The sequence below is a fragment of the Opisthocomus hoazin genome, chromosome 2 (genome assembly GCF_030867145.1).
Source record: "Opisthocomus hoazin isolate bOpiHoa1 chromosome 2, bOpiHoa1.hap1, whole genome shotgun sequence".
Taxonomy (NCBI): domain Eukaryota; kingdom Metazoa; phylum Chordata; class Aves; order Opisthocomiformes; family Opisthocomidae; genus Opisthocomus; species Opisthocomus hoazin.
Window position 1 is genome coordinate 69140866 of NC_134415.1, and position 23238 is coordinate 69164103.

General features: G+C 39.5%; 1 protein-coding gene across 8 annotated transcripts in view; it reads right to left on the reverse strand.

Moving 5' to 3' along the window:
* Nucleotides 1–23238, reverse strand: part of L3MBTL3 (L3MBTL histone methyl-lysine binding protein 3) — an 82605-nt gene that overhangs the window by 45731 nt on the left and 13636 nt on the right. For all 8 annotated transcript variants that reach the window (XR_012763179.1, XM_075414069.1, XM_075414070.1 and 5 more), the window contains exons 3-9: nt 13640–13751; nt 11316–11475; nt 10170–10308; nt 8877–8961; nt 6457–6548; nt 2957–3061; nt 1203–1338 (exon numbers count right to left, since the gene is read on the reverse strand). Coding sequence is in view for 7 of the 8 variants with exons in the window: in XM_075414069.1 (XP_075270184.1) it covers nt 1203–1338; nt 2957–3061; nt 6457–6548; nt 8877–8961; nt 10170–10308; nt 11316–11475; nt 13640–13751 (829 nt within the window). In the remaining variant the exon portion in view is untranslated. The remainder of the gene's footprint in view (nt 1–1202; nt 1339–2956; nt 3062–6456; nt 6549–8876; nt 8962–10169; nt 10309–11315; nt 11476–13639; nt 13752–23238) is intronic.

Below are 23238 nucleotides of genomic sequence, written 5' to 3' on the forward strand. Positions count from 1 at the left end.
AACAGAATAGAATACAATACTATAGACTATTTCAGTTGGAAGCGACCTACAACAATCATCTAGTCCAACTGCCTGACCACTTCAGAGCTGACCAGAAGTTAAAGCATGTTGTTAAGGGCATTGTCAAAATGTCTCAAATTCTGACAGACTTGGGGCATCGACCACTTCTCTACGAAGCCTGTTCCAGCATTTGACCACCCTGTCTGTAAAGAAATGCTTCCTCATGTCAAGTCTAAACCTCCTCTGGTGCAGCTTTGCACCATTCCCATGTGTCCTTGCACTGGATACCAGGGAGAAGAGCTCATCACCACTCTCTCCACTTCCCTCCATAATGCATCCTCTTGACTCTGTACACTCATCATTTTGCAGCCTTTCCAAACTGCATTATCCTACCCTCACCGTGCATGTCCAAACACCACAATCATCTATTTCTTACTCTCATCTCTTCAGCACTTGCTCCCTCCATCCCCACACACTCCCGTCCTACCAAAAGGCAGCCCATTTAACCCTTTTCTCTTGTTACAGTTCAGTGCAGATGCCCTCCATCTGCCAAAATAAAGGAATCACATAATCTGAAACAGAATAATTAAGCAAGCAAATTACACAAATTTCAACACCTATATACCATTTACATGTTTTGTACAAATGCTTTCAGGCTTGTAATCTTACACTTTTTCTCCCTCCTCATCTCTTAACTTCTCCTTTGTGTCTATCTTAAGCTTACTCTTTGTGGCAAGAGCACAATCTTTATTAGTCTGTGCTAACACATGTACAATTATGGTGATCAAAATCTAGTAATGAAAATGTCCTAAGACCTTCCACTAAAGGATTCTCAGCTGCCTGTGAGACATCAGTTTAAGCATACATGTCACCAGCATGCTGCCATTGTACTTGCAATAAGCATTAATTTGGGGTATAGGGTTGTTGCCTAACTTCCTTTCCTAACGCCTTATGAATTGCTCTTACGGTTCATTTTATTTTCTTGTTTTCTCTGAACTTCCACTGAATAAAAAAGGTAGGATTTCAACCTCAAGATTTTAGCAAGACTTCAAGTAGAATTTAATTTGCCATGTTCAAATACTCTGACTAAATGAACAAAAAGTTTCTGCCATAAAAAATATAATTACAGCATTACACAGATAGTCTCAATCTCGGAGCTATGGAAAACACACACATTTCACACTAAACAATACCAACAATACCTTTAGGTGGATGAAGCTTGTGACCTGTTTTCTCACACCATCCAACAGGATGAATGTCTGAAGAATCAGCGTTCACCCAGAAATCGTAGCAATCTGGGTATCCATCAAAATGGAGTCGTATTCTGTAGCCACAAACCTAAAAGCAAGAATGTACAACACTATGTTTTAAGATGTTTGCCCTACACATAACAGCTTCCGTTCAGTATCATGTATATTAACAGCGTGTTTTCAGTCAGCCTTTTACTTCTGCTCAAGCCAACAATGAATTAATTCATTTGACAAACAGGAAAGAATGAAAAAGCAAAGCTATTCTCAGTCTGAGTGCCTCCTCTTCTGGTGAAAAGAATTAACTAAAAGCTGGATATTGCCATTAGTGTTCAAAAACTTGAAAACTGTTCAACCCGACATCAGAATAAAACAGAAACCCTACAGAAGACCATGAACACACCTGATGCCATCATGGAGCAAGCGCAGACAATGATGCTCTCCAGCTATCCCGATTAATCAATATGCAAAAGAGCACTCAGTAACAACTACATTCAACAGGCTCTCCAGAGAGATACCGGGAACTGTTATCAAAGATGAGAAGTCAGTGGAGGTATCCCCCAGAAAGTCATTATTCCATTTAGTAATAAGTTAACCACCGAGAGGAAGAGAAAAACAGGACATATAATCCCTCTCTCTGTACTAAAGCTCTCTACATCATCCTGAGTGCCAAACACCGTAACTTTCCTGCAGTCATCAGTGAAAATCTCCTGACATCAAGACCACCTTATTTTATATTTAATTTATACTCTGACATAACTTCCAGTTTGCCATCTCAGAACTCTGTGGAATTCAGGTCATCCTGCAGTAAAACACAACCCATCACTTCGTGCCAAGCACAAGGTACACAGGAAATATTCAGCCACTGACACACCATCCGCAAGGAAACGGAAGAGATATCCACAGAAATGGCATATGACTATGGGCCATGAAGAGATCCAGAAAAGGGAAAACAACAGCCTAGGCTATAAAAATATAAACTGCAAAACCACAGCTGCTTCGAATAACAGCGACACAGAGCAGAGTACCTACCTTACTACTGTTTCCCCATTTTAATTCACAAAACCAAACCAAAAAAGGATCCTTGGTAACACTACATAAAAGCTAGTGTAAGGTATGTTTGAAAGACATAAAAAACGTAACCAAGAAACACATTCTTGTTTATATTATTAAAAGCAAAGAAGCTAATAAAAAAATTATTTCATAAACTGCAGCAAAAAGACAAACTGAGTTTTTATGGTATGCTGCTTTGTAGAAGTTGCCAGTAGAGGCAATTTCTGAGGCCATCAGCCTGAAAAAATTGTAGAACAACTGCAACACAAAAAAGTGTTAGGTATCAGCAAACGCAGAAACTGTAAATGCTATCAAACCTCTATAAAACCACTATAAATCAGCTGTCACACATTTTTCATCGTTATTTTTTCTTTAAAATATAAACTGCGGGATAACAGAAAAAGCAGACAACTAGCGTAATACATTTTGTCTAGCTGCATACGTTAAAGGTATGGAAGCAGTCACTGCTGCATGATACTGGACATAGTCACGTGTTTGTCAGGTAGATTTAATATAGCATTATTAATTTAAAAGCTACCTTCCTACATACAGTTTCCGACAGCCTGTTACGGACAAGCGAGCACTTTCAGCTGCTGCTGTTCTAGTTCAGTCTCTCCTGTAATGCTGCACCATGGCTGCTCGCAGACTCTACTTACCTCGGCCACCGTGAGAACACAGTATATCGACTGGTGCTCGGGATCCACGCCCTCCAGTTTCATCCCTACTTTGAATCCGTTTTTGTTGTACGGGAAAGATTGATACTGCAATGGAAAAGAACCGTTTCAATACTTCTGAAAGTATACCAGAGAAAGACAGAGTATATCTTTATAAGGAAAAGAACAATGATTACTTCTTATTCATGTTTCTGAAAGAACTAATAAATTCCTTTAAAGTAAGTTTCGCATTTTTAAAAACATACTGTGGAAAAGAGAAATTGATGATTTCTTGAAAAACACATTGATATTAGAATGACTTAAAACTTGACAGTACTAAAGAAAATCATAAAGAATTAGCAAAAAAGTTACCCAAGGGAAAGAAGATCGCATTATTTGCCCTCAACTTTTTTTCACTAATTGCCAATAAAAAATTTTAACAATGTAATTATTTATTTTTCAGCTAAAGAAGGAAGGAAGCTAGCAGATACTAAGGTTAAATCGGAGGGGATATTAGTAAAAAAAAAAGTAATAAAACTGAAGAGGATTTTCCACAGGTTACCAAATTCACAGCTAGGTATTTTTTATGTCCCATATGGTTACAGACAAAACACAGCAGAAGCATCTTATACGCTCCCCCTTCCTTCTGCTCCTGTCTAAAAGCTACACACGCTCCCTAGCCACCTGCAGCACCTCTGCAGTCAATGGAAAGAGAAAGGCACCAAGGGAGGTACTCAGAGAGGTCTCACCTACTTGGAAGGAAGGGAATTCTCTCTTTGGTGCCTTCGGCTGCAACCAATATAACTGAATAATAAACCCCGGCGAAAAAAACCACAGTGCATGGCACAAGAGCAGGAATATGCAGCAAGTGGAAGGGAAATGGAAAACTATACTGGTTTAAATCAGCCTAAAGTGGCCAGCCAATAGATAGCTAACCACAGCTCTAAGTCCCTATCTAAAAATAGCTTAGATAATTTTGTAGACCTCAGTTAAGCAATCAGAATATCTGACTGCAGTATATGCATTTGAAAAGTTATTTCATCCTAACAACACCACACTTAACATTTTTATTATCATTGAAAGCAATGAAGTTACACTATGTATAATTCTAGATACTTCCTCATGAGGAATGGAAAAGCAGAGTATTCGGTTTTTTTTAAATCAATAAACTGAAATTTTAAAGTTCATCTTGGTGCACATGTTTGCAGTTAATGAGATCTATATCACAAACACCTTACAGATACAAAACGTCCATGGAAAACCGAAATGTCAGAAATACTGACACACTGAGGAACAGTGGCCAAAAATGTAAATGAGATTTTGCAAGAGCAAACACAAATAAAATTACAAAGCAAGGGAACAATTAAAAAGTCACAAATCTGTTTATTCTTTCATTATTGTAATGAACATTACTGTGCAAACAGTACAAAATTCTACAAAAAAATACACTAAAAATTAAGCAATTATCACACAGGTATTTTCTGAACTTTAAGACATGAATTATTCCCATTGTCAAATCTATCACTTCTAAGGCAACACAACCTTCAGTTTGGTTTCTGTTACAGTAAAATGTGTCAGGCAACTTTTAGAAGACTAATAACTTTAACACTATTTAGCAGATTTCAGTTTTGTACATTACTCTCAACATATCACTCAAGGTAAACCTATGACAAACTTAGTATTGACAAACATTATCTTCACAACAAACATTTAAAGATACTTTGTTAAGGGAAGATATAAGAACAATACAAGAGTAAAGGTAAAACAAGTCAGCAAATGAGCAGATGGCAGACTGAGGATTAGAAATGTTTCTGTATGGTGCAAGAACATGCACAAAACCCAAGAGATTACATGAGGGTAGCTGGAGATTTAAAAAAAAAAAATAAAATAAAGGGTCAATAATTTTATTTTACTGGAGCAATAACAGTTTGTCAGTCACAGCCTAGAAATGATTCTAAGATTTAAGTACCAGGAAGCGGCAAGGACTCTCCATTTGCCTGATCATGCCTAAGAGTATGAAAAAAGGTCATGAAAAGTACTGCTTCTGAACTGAAAAAATAAAGAGAAAAAAAGAGTAATTCTCACAATGCAAATGGAAATCAAGGATTCCAAATTGGTGGTGATGTTTGGGTTCATTTTTTAGCCTTATTGTTCCTGTGGCTTGCCTATCCATCTGTAAAATGGAGAAATATTACCTGGCCATTTCAGAGCATTATTAAGAATTGTCTCTCCACTACAGACTTCAAATACTGCACGCTAAATAAAACCCTAGAGTTACCCAGGGGCTAAAGACTTTAAAAGAAAATATTAAATATGATGCACTGAGTGAGAAAGGTACATTGTGGAGAAAAATAAAGGGAACAGGATGTCATCACATAACTCCAGACTTTACCACCACATGCAGTGCTCAGAAAGGCTGGTATAAGCCTGTGTGCCACAAGGGCATTTCATGGAACTTCAGACAGGCAGAGCAACATTTTGTAAATCTACCTTCCAGACAGAGACACTACTTACCAGATTTTTTTCTTGTTAATTTTTCAATCAGTATATAGCACAGGGGGATATAACTAAGGATGGTCAGGTAACTGTTGTTCTTGCAGCTACAAATCCATGGATTCTGTACATTGCAATCCTAGTTTTTTACTTTTGTACCTCAGTAATGTCTAAAAGCACCACTTAAAGGTCAGCATCACATGCACATGTAAGCTGAAAAGCTAATCCTTGCACAAAAAAATTTAATACTTGAAGTATAAAGCAAACAGAAAGAAATGGATGCAGTCTACAGTAAGAACAGAATTCTCAAAGAATAATACCGAGTATACACGGCAGAAGTACAGCAGCTGAGACATGTTGACATATTTTGCCAGGTTTTGCAAGAGAAGAGAACAGCACGGAGGCTTTGTGGATTTGCATGCAGAGCTCTCTTCCAAGCAAGAGAGACAGCACTAGAAAAAGCACTGAAATGACAAATGACAAACACTACCATAGCAGGCAAGGGACAAGGAAGACATGATGATGTGACATCCATTCGGATGACAGGCAAAATGGGAACAGGCCAAATTAGTGTCCGATGTAGTAATAAAATACAACGTCAGCAAGAGCTGCAAAAATACAGGTAATATAATCAAAGCAACAAGCCAAAAGATGACTTTTGTACCACCTTTCTAAACATATGGCATGAAAAAACAATGGTATGTATCAGACTTTTAGCTTCAGAGATTACAAGGCAAGGCTAGAGCTTGCAGATTTTGGAAAAGCATCTGCTTTCTGTAGTGTCAGTTGACAGCATTCAGCTACAACTACAGAATTCTCTGAAAAAGCAGAGAAAGGTAACTGATTTCACACATGCCAACTATCTTGATGATTGCTGGTGGACAGCATTATTTTAATCACGTAGGTTCTCCTCAGCGAAGTGTGAAATCTTCAAACTATTTCTTTAATTGATTTCCTAGAAATATCATGATCTTAGGTGGTTGACTGATTTAAACTTCAGAAGGTCATACCTCTTTAAACAGCTTAGTAGGTACTGCAATGGCCTTTTCTTCCTCCAGATAGGATGCCCAACACCATGCTTGCCTTCCTTTAGAGGGTACAGCTGTAAAGAAGCATGCAACAGCAGAAGAGTTCTGTAACTGTTAACTTCTCCAGAAGAAAAACCCAAAACCCAACACTTTGAAGTTTGTAATATATCTGTCTCAAACCTACATTTTATTAAATGCGTTCATGGTGTTTCTCAGAACTTATTTCAGGAAAAGAAGTAGCTCTGTAGGTTTAATAGCACTGGGAACATGAAAGTTCCTGGTTTGTACAGAAAGGTTTCCAGCAGTTCAAAGCTTGATTAGTAACAAGAAAAATATCTTTAAGGTGACAAGAACAACTTTGAAAGTTTTGCCCCCTGTCCCTTTTCCCTTATTGCTCATAAGAAGCATTAAGATACACAGTTTGCAAGTGTGTATAAAAGTCAGTAGAAATCACAAAGTAGCTCAATATTTTAAATCCTAATTTATGGGAATTTCTTTTACTGGAAAGCATTTTCAACTGGATAGCATTCGTGACAGTTTTTTAATCACAGTTGAAATATTTTATTCTTTAACAGTATTCAGAACGTTATAGTGCATATATAAGCTACTCCATCACTTTGTAGTTTGATGTTTCTGGATGGAGAGGCAATGATTTAACAGTAATTTCTCCAAGCCATCAAAACTGTCACCAGCACTTCTTTCCCCCATCAAGTCATTAGCATATGACAGAAACCTCCAGTTTCAGGTTTGCTCACACAGTACAAACACTTGCATAGGTTTGCACAGTAACTGTAATATTGGCTACAGTCCATCTTAATATTGGCTACAGTCACATCAGTAAGTAACAGTTTTTAGGCCTTGAAAATACGGCACTAACTGCACTACCAAAAGCTAGGAACTTCAAAAACAGATGGCCTGTGAGGCTGGCCATGTATGTACCCACTTTTATACACCTCCACTCTGCTCTGCTGACCTTCACATAAAATGCCTCCTCTGCACATGCAGCTTAGCATTTCAGACCATAAGCTCATCCTGCCAGGAGGATTCCTCACAGTCCATAGTATGATTCTGGCCTGATCCTGACTGTGGGCTACTTACAAGAGAAATTAGTCCCTTAAGTAATAGTCTGGCTAAGCAGTTTTATGATTAAAACATGAACCATAACAACAGCGATGTCAAACTCTCCTGAAGAACGCAGATAATCTAAGCAAAAGATAACAAATATCAGAACAACAGCAATGACTCAACACTATTAAAGCACATTGATTTTATTTGTGATTTACCCAGTTTTTATTTATTCCATTTAAGAGATGTGTTGCTCAGCACAATAATACACAGTTATGTGCTTCGTTTTGAATACAAATTGGTCTTTTACACCAAATCTCTTGTGCTGAACTGACATTCTCCCAAATAAAAAAAAACCAGAAGAAATCTGTACAGATCATTCTGTCAGTGGACAGCAGTGATTTCCACAGAGCATCAGCTTTGTGCTTGTATCTCACACACTTCTTATCACCTCAACTTTGTAAACAACCATAGAAATAATGTTTATACTTCAGGAGTAATTCTATCTCAGGAGGGGGATCTTCTATAACTTTTATGTGTTGCATCTTCAATCAGTATTTCATCTGCCTAGTGTGCAGCAGAGCTACTTGCAGCTCTCTGCTGACTAGTGGCCCGGCAACTTCTGATAACGGCTCCCAGTCTACCGTAAGAAACACTTTGGAGGCAAGATGTAGGTTTGTGCTTGGTGCACTGCTGAGGTATAATAGCTGCTGATTCTCCAGTTCTTCCTGAAAGTATCTATCACACAAACTGCCTGAAAAAACAACGCTCATTTAAAATACATTTTTTTATGTCGCTTAGTGCAGCGTATGTCTCTTTGGACTGATTATAGCAATTATTCCTGAACAGTTCCATAAACGTGTCTATTTCTAGCACATACTGTTGATACAAAATTGATCCCCAAGGAAACAAAAGTAAACATTCACTTCTGCTTAATACATGCCTTTCAACATCTGGGAACTCAATGGATCTGATTCCCTTTAACACCAGCACTCTTTAAAGGGATGAAAAAAAACCCTAAAATGTGCATCAATTACATTTACATTCACTATGTCATCCTCCATGCTGCCAGAGGTACATAAACTGGCTCTTTGTAAAAGGTAATCTATCTGCAAGTGACAGGGTTTTTTCCCAGTTTTCACTTGGCTTTCTTGGTTCTTCAATCCTCAAAACTTAACTGCTACAAATAACACTGGCACTCTCTTTTCACAGAATTGACAGAAAGGTATTCAATATGGAATATAAATTCAGTGAAACAATGCTGGCAATTCACAATAAGAGACTGATATTACCTAAAGAATTGATAATTGAGATTTTTGTTTCATAATCTAACTTACTTTGTTTCAAAATTGTTATTTCCCCTTTTCTTTTTCTCCTGGCTCTCTGTGAGACTCTCAAGATCCTTCCTTCAGGTTTGTCCTCCTAAATTAAAAAAAAGAGTACAGTAACCCCATTAGTTCAGAAGTCTAGTGCAGTAAAAATGCAGACACCCAAGGTTTAACCCTGACTTCATTTAAATGGCTACTGACACAGCTCTCTGCTATTTCCAACAAACCTCAGATATTGAATAAAAACAAAGCGAGCCATCAGCGACAAATCACAGCAAACACGGTGAAAATGACAGACAGAAGGACTCTCAACAGCCGGCGCTCAGCCAGCCAGACTTGTCTAAGCCTGGGACAGATCACGAAGCCTTCAGCAGTCCTGGCTGAGCCGGAGATAAATAGCCGTATCTTTGATATGCTCATGCTTCCAAAACAATTTAAACGAAAACCTCTCGCAGCTTTAATCTGCTTTTTTCAAAAGTGCAATTGCTTTACTAAATCTAAAATGGCACTGAACCTTTTTATTTATTTCATCGTTTGTGTATTAACAGTTTCGTTAGCACCTGAATAGATGAACAGAGTAAGTACTTATTTGGGAGGGCAGATGCCTGGAGGCAAAGGTGGTATCCCCTGACTTTTCCCTAAGATACTGCTATAGAGAGAGCTCTGAAATCCCTTCTGACAACTCCAGTGTCTTCAGCCTTTTCACAATCCAGCAGTTGCAGAGCTCTCCCCTTCTCCCTCAAAACTGCGCTCCTCTCAGCAGCGTCACAGCTATTGGGAAGAAAACAAGTATTACAGGAAAACAAACATTACGGGATATTACAGGAAAAGAAACATTATGGGAAGGTACTGTGGTAAGTTTATTCTAAAATGAAGAACAAATCCAAAAGAGAAAAAATAAAAGGTGCCCCAAAGCACATTAGACTGCAACACAAAACAAAACCAGATCTTTAGCTACGATATTCTAAGGCAAATTACACTAAGAAAATCAAAAGTACTCTCTTCTTAACTGTAATGTAGCTTTCTTTGTAAATAAATTATTGGTCTATAGTCATCTATCCACGTGCTGAGTGACAAAGTAACAGGTGTTGGGAAACATGTACTCCTATTTTTCTATGCTGAAGACATAGCAAATCTAGGTTAGTATAACTTTTTAAATTATTTTAGTTCTGTTCTTAAAAAAACAGACAAAAACCAGCTCTTATCAGTTCATTGTCAATAATTACAACTTACTGACACTGCAATATAATGCAAAACTCCCACTGAAATACTTCCAGGAAAAGGTTTATGATGCATACTAACAGTTTCATCGGGATTCTCTTTCTTCTCCCCATTATCTCTGGACTCTTCTTTGAGAGGTAACTTTGCTTTTCTTTTCCGAAAGCCTTTGGAATCATCTTCCCCACTGTATTCCACACTGGGCTGTTCCTCCTTTGGTTCTCTATCACAAGAGTAATACAATGACACAAAGCCAATATTATTTCACTTCCCATATTCATAAAACAAGTAAAAAGCGAGTAAATCTGAAGGTCAAGTGTTTGTGAGTCCCAGGGTATTATACCAAATATATTCTTAGAAATACTACTGAAAAATACATCTGTCAACAGAAGTAATCTGAATGACACACAATAGCAACTGCAAACAGAGAGCTGTCAGCTTACACTGAACAAGTTCTGCACATTTTAAACAGTGTGTCTTTTCCCATGCACTATCAAGCCTCATGGAGAAGCAAACTGTGAAATGTTTAGGACTGTAGGGCAGTTTACAGAAAGGAAAGCAAATGTAATTGTTAAGATTGACAAAGCCAATTGGAGAAAGCTGGTATGTGACTGTACAAATTGCTAAACAAGCAATCAGCACAGAAAACTTTGAAGCAATTAGCTAAAAATGAAGGAAAATGCTCAAAATCATAGATGCTAAAAACCACCATAATGCTGTAATATGCAATACAGAATGGACATACTAATACAAACTTTCTTTTATGATGAGATGAACTGCACTAGCTGATAGAAAAGGAACTGATAAACTACAGTATGTTTCTGTTTTCACTCACTGCCATCTATAACACAGCTCTTGCACTTAATTAACTTACCACACCAACCATCTCATTACTGATTATCTTAATTCCAGTGATTATGAAACAGGGTGAGAGTCTGACACTGATTCATGCATCCCATAGACTGTTTTACCGCCTGCATCTGACAGCAGAACACAGCACACTCCAAGCAAAAAAGACTGCCTTCGACACCAGTGTCAGGCAAAACCAAATGTTGTTAACGCATTTACACGAAAAACAGTGAACAAACATCACAAACCGATGGAGACTCACCAAAACATGGCTGCATAGTGTCTCCCTTTGCCCCACTGTTAACATTTTATCCCACCACTTTTATCCCATGTTGCATTTATGCCAAATTCTTTGTATCTATGCTTTACAATAGCACCTACTTGTTTCTCACTTGCTGGGCACATTTCTGGCTGCAAAATTTCCCTTCAGGAACAAATTCTTCTATGGTACCATAGCGGTAACAGTTTTCACAGAAAACAAGTCCATCCATTTTTGCAGTTTCCTTCAACCTTGCGGGGATCCCTGTCTTTTCTGAAAAGGCTGCACAATGAAAAAAGTAACTTCACTTAAGCAGAGGTGATACATTTCCAGCCATCCTCAGCAGTCATTGCCAAGTAAACAGCAACACGGAAGTCACAGCACTCTCATTAGAACGCAGAACTGGGAGTTCGTGTCTGTACGCAGTCCGTATTCCTGGCAAGTTAGCTGGGTTTTCATACTGCGACACGAGAGAGAGGAATCCACCGATTTCCCGCTCCTGTCATCAGTGGCACATCGACACTGCCTGATGTGGCTACTCGTGGCAGGAGTGACTTTTGTGACGGGCACCGTGCTGACTGCCCACAGAGCCATCACTGCACGGAGTCCAGCATCTCCTGCTGACACGCCTCATTTCTGAACTATATACAGGGTCATCTGGGAAAAAGGATTGGGGGGGAGTTATCTTTCGGTAGGTGAAGTGATTTCTGGGAGTAAATGACTGACTACATTCTACAGTCTCCCACAGCAGCAGCTGTTACTCAAGTTTGCCTCAGGTCTACCAGAAGTAAAAAATCACTAATTTGTAACACAGCAATTTTCAGATACTAAGTAACTCACTTATGCTAAGCTTCAATTTCCCCACAAGAGGTGGGTGCTGTTTCTTTCACTCATAAGCAAATATGAAGTACTGTCAAGTTCTCCACCTTCTAGAGCAGGATGTTGACTTTGCACCCCCCCAAAAGGCAAATTTCAAGTCACAAACTATTTCTTTTGCTGAGTACCGTACTGTCTTTGAATGTAGAGTCAAATGAACTCTTGTGAGCCGACTATCTCCACTAGAAGAATATATAATTTATGTGCTATATTCACACTCCAGCATCATTAGTGGTTCAAAACAATTATTTCCTCTCACAATGGAAAATTTTAGCAATATTTTTCTTTTGGGGGAGCATTAAATTAATCAAGGACAGTGTAAGGTAGTAGTAGGATGCTTACTTTAAGTCAATAGCAACATTATTTTTTATTTAGGTTTACCAGACCGTAGAGGATGAAGTTCTGTGCTTTACTGTAGATAACCGTGATCTCTCAGTCTAAGGAGGCATCCTGTTGTGCTACTACACTATCACACTGCTGCCACTCTCGTCACAGATTTGAATCTCGAATAACTATCATTGCCTTGGAGACAGGCCTACAGAATGGAGTAGCTTCAGATCTCACAGCTGAGGCCCAAAACTACTTTCCCACTGGTGTAAATGTTTCACCGGTTCACAAAAGTCATCTGACAATTAAGGCTTAACGGTAGGAGAGTGGCAAAGGAAAACTTTCATTGATTTTGCTTACCATGCTTATACTGATTATTAAACCAAAATATTGAAGTCTACTTTTCAAAGGACTTACAGAATGCATATCTTAAAAGACAACTGATAAAATGTATTATCAGCAAGGAAAAAAACCTAGGTAGCTGTAAGTAATCGCAAAACCAGTTGTGATACTCTCTTTCACACTACTCCATCATTGCTGGAGTCAGTGTATCAAGATTTTCACAATTTATGACCAGGTAAGTCAACCTTCCTTGAAAAAAAAGGTGTTTCCGTACCTCAGTATTTGAAATTCAGGAAACAGCTTATTTGGTAGACAGATACTCCAACTATTAAAACTTTATCATTCAAGAGAAACATAAATGGTTACTACACACTAATTTTAACACTGTAAATAAGCGTAGTCAGCAGGAGCAAGGCAACTGTGCAGACAAATGTTGACACTGGTGACAGCAGCTCAGCACCATGTGAAGGCAGTTTACAGTACTTCGGTCACAAATGAACTGTAGGCAGTTAGTAAAGTCTGTGGACAGTCTGGAAAACCAGCTCAACACAAATAACTTCTATAAAATTCTCAATAATTCAAAGTAAGAAATTGACTATTTTTCAAATTAAATAGAGGGAAAATACGGATTCTAAACTCAGAAACAATTGCTGTTATAAAATATTGTGGATGTAGTTGAACTTCAGACGATTAACAGTGGAATTATTTCCTTTTAACTTAAAATGCATTTATTTTCATACTTCTTCACGCAACAAGAAACAGGTAATATCATCAGAGCTACTCTGTGCATTAAAGCAAATAAGTATTTTTTTTTTATTTTGAGGATCAATCTTTACAAAAAACTGACATATTAAACAAAATACAGTCCACCATAGAAAATATTTACTGCCTCTTAACTGACCTTCTTGAGCAGTTGGAACCATCCAGGTTGTGGTGGCAGTTGCCTTTTTAACACTTTCCATCTCAGTTTCATCTGTAATCACTTCCAGGGCCCCAAATTCATTCACTCTAAACTGTAAGACAAAACAAATGGCATAAAGTAAAGAAAAATTTACTGATGTTTTCTTATGGCATCTCCTTCTATTCACCAAGATAGTTTTTACGTGGTGTACTCACCATATTATCTAGTTTCTATGTGTTTCTGCTTATCCCCAAGGAACTGGAAACAAGCCTTTCTTGTTTCTATCAAGCAAAATGCAAACTCATTTTGTTACCTAAAAATCTTAATTTGCCATAGGTATGGATATAGATGCCTCCACAGGCAGATCGATATCTAATTTACACACAAGAATCAAAAAATCAGTAACAGAAGTTCATGGGAAAATCCCCCAACTGTACGTTTTTCTTTGCCAGCAAAACAACACGCTCCAGTCACTGAGTATTTTTGTCGAGGAAACGGAAACTGAATGTCAAATACAAATGCTTCATAGAGTACAGAAATTTCAGCATCCTCCAACAATACAGTACTTCTCCGCTGTAAAGTGCACATAAACAAACATCTCAAGGCAGTTTATGAGCTGTTTAATTACACGCTGAACATGGTATTACTGTCAGCCAGAAGCAAGGCTCAACAATACCCCACATGCTGTGCTCACACAGGAGCACCGGGAGTTACATCCATCCTGCTGCCAGCAGAAAAGCATCTTCCAAATGCCATAACGATTACAGTGCTACCAGATGAAAATAAACTTCAGCTTCCCAGTCGCTTCTTGGTTTGCAGGCCCAGCTGGCTGCGCGGGTTGAACTGAAGGCAGCGTTTTGTCTGTGATAGTCCACTCGGAGCAGCGAAGGGGGTCACTCCCTGAGCTTTGCCACCGAGGAACAGGCCTCTAGCAGTGAGGTGCTCTTGCCAGTGGAGATCAACAGGAAAAAATAAGCCTGAAAGAGTCTTTCAAAACTCCCCAGCACCCACCTGCAAGAATATTCCTTGAGGGCAGTAGCATGAAGCCTATTTCTGATTCTCTGGTGAGGCAACTTTACCTTGGGAACATCAGATGGGAAACAAGTGCCTGGCAGTACGTTGATCTTCTCTGTGCCTCCGGAGGCTGCAGGATGAATCCCTCTCACCACTCTGGACATACTATGGTAGAGTACCGAAAATAAGCCATTCTGACTGAAAGCAAAGGTTAGCCCCATGACATACATCGCATCACAGTGTGCTTTCACTAACACACTCCTTCCAGCCTCAGCATTTGCAAAGATCGACCAGGTCCTAAGGAATGTGAGTAGCTCAGAAATAATAAGCTGAAGGGAGAGAAAGGAAGGAGGACCTCACACAGCTGATGAATTCCGGAGCCAAGATTTCTGCCTGCAATCAGCTATGCTCACAGCAGATACGCAAGTGTGGACAAACTGTCGATAAAACCACCTGGACTGAAAGACCAGGAGTTCAGCTTTGCAAGGCAACCAAATGCAGTAACATCACAGGCTTATACTCCAGTTTGTGGATAGACGTTCATGCTGTTTCACCCAAAGAGAAGCAGTGGAGTTACCACTCAGAAGAGGATCCATGTGTCTTATGGCTGACTTACACACCTAGCCTTGTTCCTATTTTGGTTAAGCTCATTTTTGCTATTGCTGCTTTGCTGCCTCTGCAACAGGTGGATGGATGCCAGAGGGAAAGCCTCCCTTGCTTCCAAGAGCTCCAATTCTGCAACAGCTGGCTCAGCAAGCGGGCTGCGAGCACAAACTAAAACACGGTGCTGCAGCCCACCAACTATCAGGTCACAGGGAGGTGACTACCCAACTGCTGGAAACACTCTCCTGCACCTTCACACAGTACCAGTGAGAACATCTGTACGCCAAAGATATTTCTGAACAGCGCAATCCATACCTGGGATATTTCTGCATGTTCTGATCAATGTTCAGCCCTGACACTACACACACGTTCCTCCTCCACCGGGGCCTCCTGCAGCACACAAGGACGTCACCCCAGCTAGGACCGTGACCCTGCAGCCCTTCCGGCTTCAGAGGGCTGACTGACAGGCATCAAATGATGAAAGACAGATGACTGCAGGGAAGGCTGCTCCCAGCTACCCTTTCATTGGAGGCTGTGCACGGCAGTGAGAGCCAAACCATTAAGGAAGCAGCTCTTCAGCAGCATGGCCACCACGCTAAGCTGGGCTCAGTGATAGAGAGCAACCACTCGCTACTGCTACGCCACAACGCTCCTGGGCCCGCTGCCTCGTCTGACCTGTGTATCTCCTGGTGTTGCCCGCAGCCTTGCCTTTATCAGTGTCAGAGGCCTCCAGCTCTGGCTCAGACACGTGAGCTTTCGCTCACTGCCTCCCCAGTTACAGCTTCAGCATTACTGTGCACACTGAGCAATCTGCAGCTGACTGGAAAAATGCCTCAGACCTGGAGAGTTGTACTTTGGTTTTAGCCGGGGAGGAAAAGCAATGAAAAACTTGTGACAGAGGTTAATTGCTTAAAAATGGGACAAATAGATGTACAGAGCAGCATGCTGCACAAAGCCATCACAGGATAAGAGCTGCCAGAGCATTGTGCCAACAAGTGTCTACTGTTGGAAGCATGACAAAAAGGATCTAGATTAATGGCAGTTTATGGCCCATGAAAAAATAAAACACTTTCAGCAGCCTCTTCTACTTAGAAAGTAGGTGACAAAAAAAAGAAAAGTAAAGGTTCTGTCAGAATATTTCCTCTATTTTTGGTGATACAAGCTGAAATATAGTAAGAGCAATCCTCCCATATACCTCCCTAGGTATCCTGACAGTCTGGAAGCTCACAACAGGTGATACAGAGGGAAGAAAGCAGGCCATTGAGCTAACTTCTGAGGACGGATCCATAGCTTTCTGGGAAGTAAAAATTTGTTTTTAAGTCACAAAACTCCTTAAGTAAATATATAAATTTGTACTGGATGTGAAGGGATTTTCCTTAAACCCATCTTCATTAAAGCAAACAGTAAAATTCCCATTGATGGAAATGAAGTCAGGCCATTACCAAGTACTTTTTAAATAATCTCACAAAGCAGTCTGATTTTTATCACTTCCATGTTTAGCAGAGAATAAATGAATAAATTATAGAGCTTGTTGGGTACGAATTTAATCCACTTGACTTTTGTCAAATGCCTGTTTGCAAACTTTAAGTAACCTCTTAAGAAGATAATTTTCTGTCCCACCCAATGGAGCGAATGGTCTTAAAAGATCAGAAGGCAAAGAAGAAGAGAAACCTCAAGAGTTTTCATGAACAAATCCACATTAAGATAAACAGAACTAAACATAACATTTGGATAGAAAATGTAACTTTCAAAATTTCTTGTACAGGTGAGCAACAAGGGCAAAAATACACATTTTCAAGTCACTGCATTTCTTTTAACACAAATATACCATAAATTGAGTTGACAGGACGAATCCAACTCTTAGTGGGCAAGTATACAACACAGAACTTTCTTAGCTGCCTTGTTTAGCAGTTTCCATGAGAATCAAATGGGAACTAAACCGCAGCTTCGAACTAAACATCATTAGAGACTCCTGCCATTCAGAGCTGAGATACATTTTCACATTCTTGGGAAATGATGCCCTGTTATACCAGGACTTCAGTTGATATGACTGTTAATTTAATTCCCAGGAACATTTTAATAGTCATTCAACAAACAAAGAACACTTTGAGGGAAATCAAGGTTTAAATAAATAACCATCAAACATTACAAATACTTTCTGAACAATTTCTGCCTGTCCATATGCTAAGCTCTTCTACAGGGATCAAAATTACTATCAATAAACATTTTCTGGAAAATTAAAACTACATTAAAAGTTACACACGACTGGAACAACTATCATAAGTCACTGAGACAAAGCCTTTGTTTATTGCAGGCAACAGTATCACACAAAGTATTTCATAAATGTTTCAGCTGCAAAGGAGCAGCTGCCAGATTTTCTGTCACCAGTGCCTCTACTGAAAGTCCATTCCTGAATTTCTTTCTCAAAAAATCTTCTTCTAACTTTTCATTTACACCTATTCATAGCCAGTTTATATCCATTTGTTCTTAACCCAGCATCATCCTATGGATTACACAGCTCTGGCACCCTAGTGCTTATTCTCTGGGTATACATTTGAAGCAAGGAACTATATACCCCCAGACTTCATTTTATTAGGCTAAGCACAAGTTCCTTCTGTTCTTCTTGTGAAAATGGTGCTCCCTCTTCCTGATTAGCTGGCCATTCTTTGCTCACCATGTGCTGGGCTCAACCGTGGAAAATCACTTTTCCTCAGTGAACGTGACTAAGCATAACACCGCAGGTGGACTTCTGCTGTCCCTCCTCCAGTAGCTTTGGGATCTTTCCATTCCTAATGAAAGTTCTTTATGTTATCATGCAGTCTGGAAGGCACTCTGTAGTTTAATGTAGAGGGAATTATATGTTAAAAGGGCTTTCAGTTCTCTTTCTCCACATCTCATAAAAACACTACATGTACTTGTCACTACGTGGGACAGAAACACATTTGCAAACAATGCAAAATGTTTACCATATTACAGATTAATTCCCAGAAATGCCAACCTATTGGGAAGAAATATATACCATTTAGTTTCAGATCAAGTCTCTGCTTTTGCTTGTGTCTAATTCAGAGCAACAAAGATCAGACTACCTCAATTTGCTGTTACTTGTGCCCCTTTAAGAGTATACAAGATCTTTTCAGTACCCACAGGGATCAAATCAGAATAAAGGCTACCATTGTTTTCTACAAGGTAAAAATATTAATTGGGAGAACAGGCAGGAATAAAAAGGAGGACAAATGATGAACAATTATGGTGCAAAGGACATAAAACAAGAAAAAAACCTACGCATCTTAATGCACAGCTTTAAAATAAATTAGAAAAAACAGCCAACACTACCATCTACTGGGCAAAATAAGGACAAAGAGTTCATTGCAGTAAAGACAACTGTTGCTGCATTCTGACAGTAACTTCAGGAATAAAACTCATCTTGAATCCACCACAGTGTGATTGTGGACTACCTCAGAAGAAACCTGCAAAATTTGTATTATCCAAAACAAAAGTAAGTTGAGTAACCGCTCTTCGTGCCTATGAAGTAACCAAACTTCAAGTAGCAGAGTTACACAGCAGTCTGTCAGGAGGACCGCCACCTGGCACTCCAGGGATACAAGACAAGGAACTACACACAGATCTCTGGTTAGCAGTTACCATCATTCTTGATTTTAAAACTCCTTTAAATCACAGTCATTTCAGTGGGACTGCTCAGATAAATCAGAGTCTTTCTGGCATCTTACAGCTCCTCTTCTCTTTAAAGCAAAGGAATTGCCTATAGACATTGTATTGTCCAACCACATCTGCTACATGCCAAACTATTTTTTACATATTGTTTAAGTTGAATAAGTTAGTAAATGCCAGAACTTGTCCATTCAATCATTCTCCTTTTCTCTGTGTGTGTGATACAGTCTTCACAGGCATGATCACATACTATTTTTTTCCACAGAACCCCTGCCCCAGGCAGGGGCTGGACAGCATTCAGAAAATGAGGCAGCTGTTGGGTATTTTTATACTCTTCCTTCAAGCAGTAAAGCCAGTCTTATTTACTCTACACGGCTGGAAAGCAGAATGACTGTTTATTTTCTTTTTAAAAAACCCACTGAAATAACAAAGAGCATGTATCTAAAAAAGCTTTAGGCACTCTAGCAATTACTGTTACAATGCAGTGCAAAGCAATTCCTGAAACAAAACCTCTGTTCACAACTACTTACAAAAGAAAATAAAAATATCTCTTCCTAGCTCTTCATCCTTCTGAGTACTCTGCTCCCAGCTTATTTCAAAGCGCTCAGTAAGCACATGACCCTTGATGCTTGCCTGGTCACAAAATTTTGACTCTTTCAGGGATGCAGAAGGTCAGGGGAATGTGTCCCTGCACCTGGCTATTTCCTTTCTTTAATGATGAGAAGGGATCCTGCCCGCATGCTCCTGCTCTCGCTAGTACAGCAACAGACAAACAACTGAAGTAGGATCCCAGGCTATTTTGGGCTCCCTAAATCAAAATCAGCAGAGATTAAATTCCACACCACGACCAAGGGGCAGGGCCAGATCCCCTCTCACTGGAATGATGCTGTCAGCAAGAAACTCATAGAACCAATCACAGAATCAAAGGTTGGAAAAGACCTCTAAGGTCATGAAGTCCAACCATGCGCCCAACACCACCATGCCTACTAAACCATATCCCAAAGTGCCACATCTACATGTTTTTTGAACACCTCCAGAGATGGTGACTCAACCACCTCCCTGGGCAGCCTGTTCCAATGTCTGACCACTGTTACAGTAAAGAAATTTTTCCTAATATCCAGTCTAAACCTCCTCTGACACAACTTGAGGCCACTGCTTCTCGTCCTATCGCTAGTCAAGCACTTCAGCAATCTTTGATTGATTTTAAGATTCTCCAGTAATGCTGCAATAGGCTGATCCTGAAGCAACGAAGAAGAGAGAACAATTTGCATCCAAACAGAAAGTTTTCTTCCTGTCTGGGCAGGCACAAGGCGGACAGGATTGCTATCAAATTACAACCTTCCAAAAAAAAAAAAAAAAAAAAAAAAAGGAACATTCTCTCATCATTTCTGAACTGAAAGCTTAGGTACCATCACAAAACATGCACCTTCAGCAAGAGAGACTGACATTTCCCTAGCAAACCACCGATACCTCAGACTTGTCTGCAGTAATGTTTATCTACTTTATTCTTAGACACTCCTCAGGCTCTTCCAATCCTCCCCCTCCGCTTCGAGTGCTCAAGAATTATCTTAGTACCAGAGGGCTTCTCAATGATTTCTCTCCACTGCAAACTCAGTCTGCCTTATTATCTCCATGTGAGTAGGAAATTGCAGCTAAACAGACTTTCTTAAGATGATACATAAATCAGCGACAGAGACAGAAGTCAAGGCCTGCCCAGACAACCCAGAAGCTGACCTACAAAGCAACCCTGGCTCCAAATTATTTTGGCCAGAATATTTCTAAAAACCAAACGCTAACATCTCATGGCGAACCCAAGCAAATGACAAATAAAAAAATGAATGGCTACCTGCCAAAGTTTTGGTTCCAGTGAGTTGTTCAGCACCGTACAGGAAGGCTGTGGTAGAACCAAGCGCAGCGCTAAGCTTTCCTGTGTGGGATTCACCTGCATTAATCACAAAACTACTCCTTTTCCTTCCGGAAATCCTCTGCCCAGTTATTTACAAGTCTAACAGCACCTACAGCAAATGACACAGTAGATTTTGTGGTAAAATAGTATGTGACTGCTTAAGTGAAGACTCTACCATGGCTACACATGAGGAAGCCCAATTAAAGATTCAAAGGCAAACCTAATTCCAGTATTTCTCATCTTTGGAGTTTTAGCAGTTTTAATAGGGAAATTTCCTTTTTGGTCTTCCTTTTTTTAAATAATGCAAAATCATTTTATGACAATGCAAAGTTTTAACCAGAAATCTACGGCGATGAGGCACAGCATGAGCTAATTAATTACATTAGATTGCAACAGAAGAAAGTTACTTCCATGGGGAAAAGACCAGGTCACTAGGTCCATCTGCTGGGGCTCTCATGTGGTCAGAGAAAGCCTATTCTGCCTTGCATTCTCCTCCCTGTGCTACCCCTTACCAGCTTCCTTGAAGGGATCTATTTTCTCCCTGGAACAATGCCTTCCCAGTGGAAGCAGGGATTTACTCGGTACCCGGTAGCTGATGTTTCCCGCGGACACTCCCAGGGATTCTCCCCCGAGAGAGAAAAGCCTCCCCGGATTCAAAGCGCAGCACATGCCACTGCGTGAGGACAGAAATAGCTTTGCACTAAAAAAACACTGTAGTTAGCTATTGCCTGAGATACCACCGGTATTTATGACTTATTATCATGTGAGAAAAAATATAAATTGTTTTCAAAATGTTAATTACCTCAAGCAAGCTTGAATGCCATTTTAGAACGGGCAGGTGGAAGGATGCACTTTACTGCCTTCAGCTGCTGCACCTACGCATCCAGAAACACAGCGCTCTGAATCGCCGCTACCTTCTTTACAGTGCAGCTGGAAATACCAAGCATCACTGACCGTTATTCCACCATTCATGTTCCACTACTACAGCTGGTTTCCTATGATATTAGCTGCTCAACTTTATTTACAGGTTAATTTCTTCATCGTAAATTTTTTTTTTTCCATTCAAGAACAATTTGCAAGCGGGAAATAATGACCAAAATTCTGTCCACGCAATATGTAACAGCTCACTTTCCAAACACAAGCACTAGAAAACTCATTACGAAGTACTTCATAAACTTCTGTCACTGCAGTAGGAAGTGACTGTAAATTATTACAGCTTTTCCAATTTAATGAGTACATTTAAATCTTGAAATGATGGTGTTATTGCCTGCACTCAGCACAGAGATTTTTAAAAAAAGAGAAAAAAAAAGATTATTTCACATTTACATTCACACCATGAAGAGTAACTGGTAAGCACTGATGTTTTTCAGATGCGCATACATTACTAGCCTGCCACACGAAGGCATTCTGTAATTTGTAAACTATTTTAAACTCTACTGGAATTCAAGTTTTCCATTTTATTTAAACATCTTGAAAGAACTCATATACAATGCTAAAATTTTTGTTCTGAGTCTTTGGTGCATCTTACTGTACAATTTTTAATTCTCCCCGTCCCCTACGTAACTTGAAATTCTAGCGTTTTCCACAACCACTCACTATTTATCTGTCACACAGCATGCTGAAAGAAGCATTCAAGAAGTATTAACTATTTTATGACTATTTTCATTACAGCGTTTTAACAAAATCTGTATGAGAATGTACTTCCACAGCCTTCTCCAGCTATGAGTGACAAGACTCTAACATAAACACCGCACAAAATCATCAGAGAACATTTTCAGCATTTTGCCGATGTGGAAACAGAGACTATGGCAGGGCTGAGAACAGAAGCTTGGTACCCGACTGGGCTGCCTTGTTCTGGTTAGGCTGGGAAGCGAGTGCCCCCTGGTGCAGCCTGTCTCAGGGAAGTCTGGTAGGCATGAAACCTGCCCACAGGACTTTGGAACAAAAAGAAATAATGCCAGCTCCTATCTCTGGCTTAGCTGTTCTGTATTGTAAGAACAGTTAAATTCAAGCAATGAAAAGAAAATACTGAGAAAAGTTATTTGTAAACATTTCAAGCATTTTACATTACTTACAATGGATCTTTTGCTTGTTTTTATTCATAGAGCAACTTATATTCACAAAAATGAAGTGGTTCTTAAAGAGAACCAGTTGCTCAGATACGCTTTCCTGATAATTTGAGGAGGCTGGTTATTAATATAGCACACAAGAAAAGAGATTTCTCAAAATGTGCGTACGTAAAAATAAGCATGAAACTTCATTATGCAAGCAGTAAAGACAAGCAAATGCCACATGATTTAAATGACTGAAAATACGGACTTCAAGTAGGTAACTCCCCAAAACTTCTATACTAAAAAGTAGTCTTTCAACATTTTGGTATATGTTTAACTTAAAACATGCTCATACA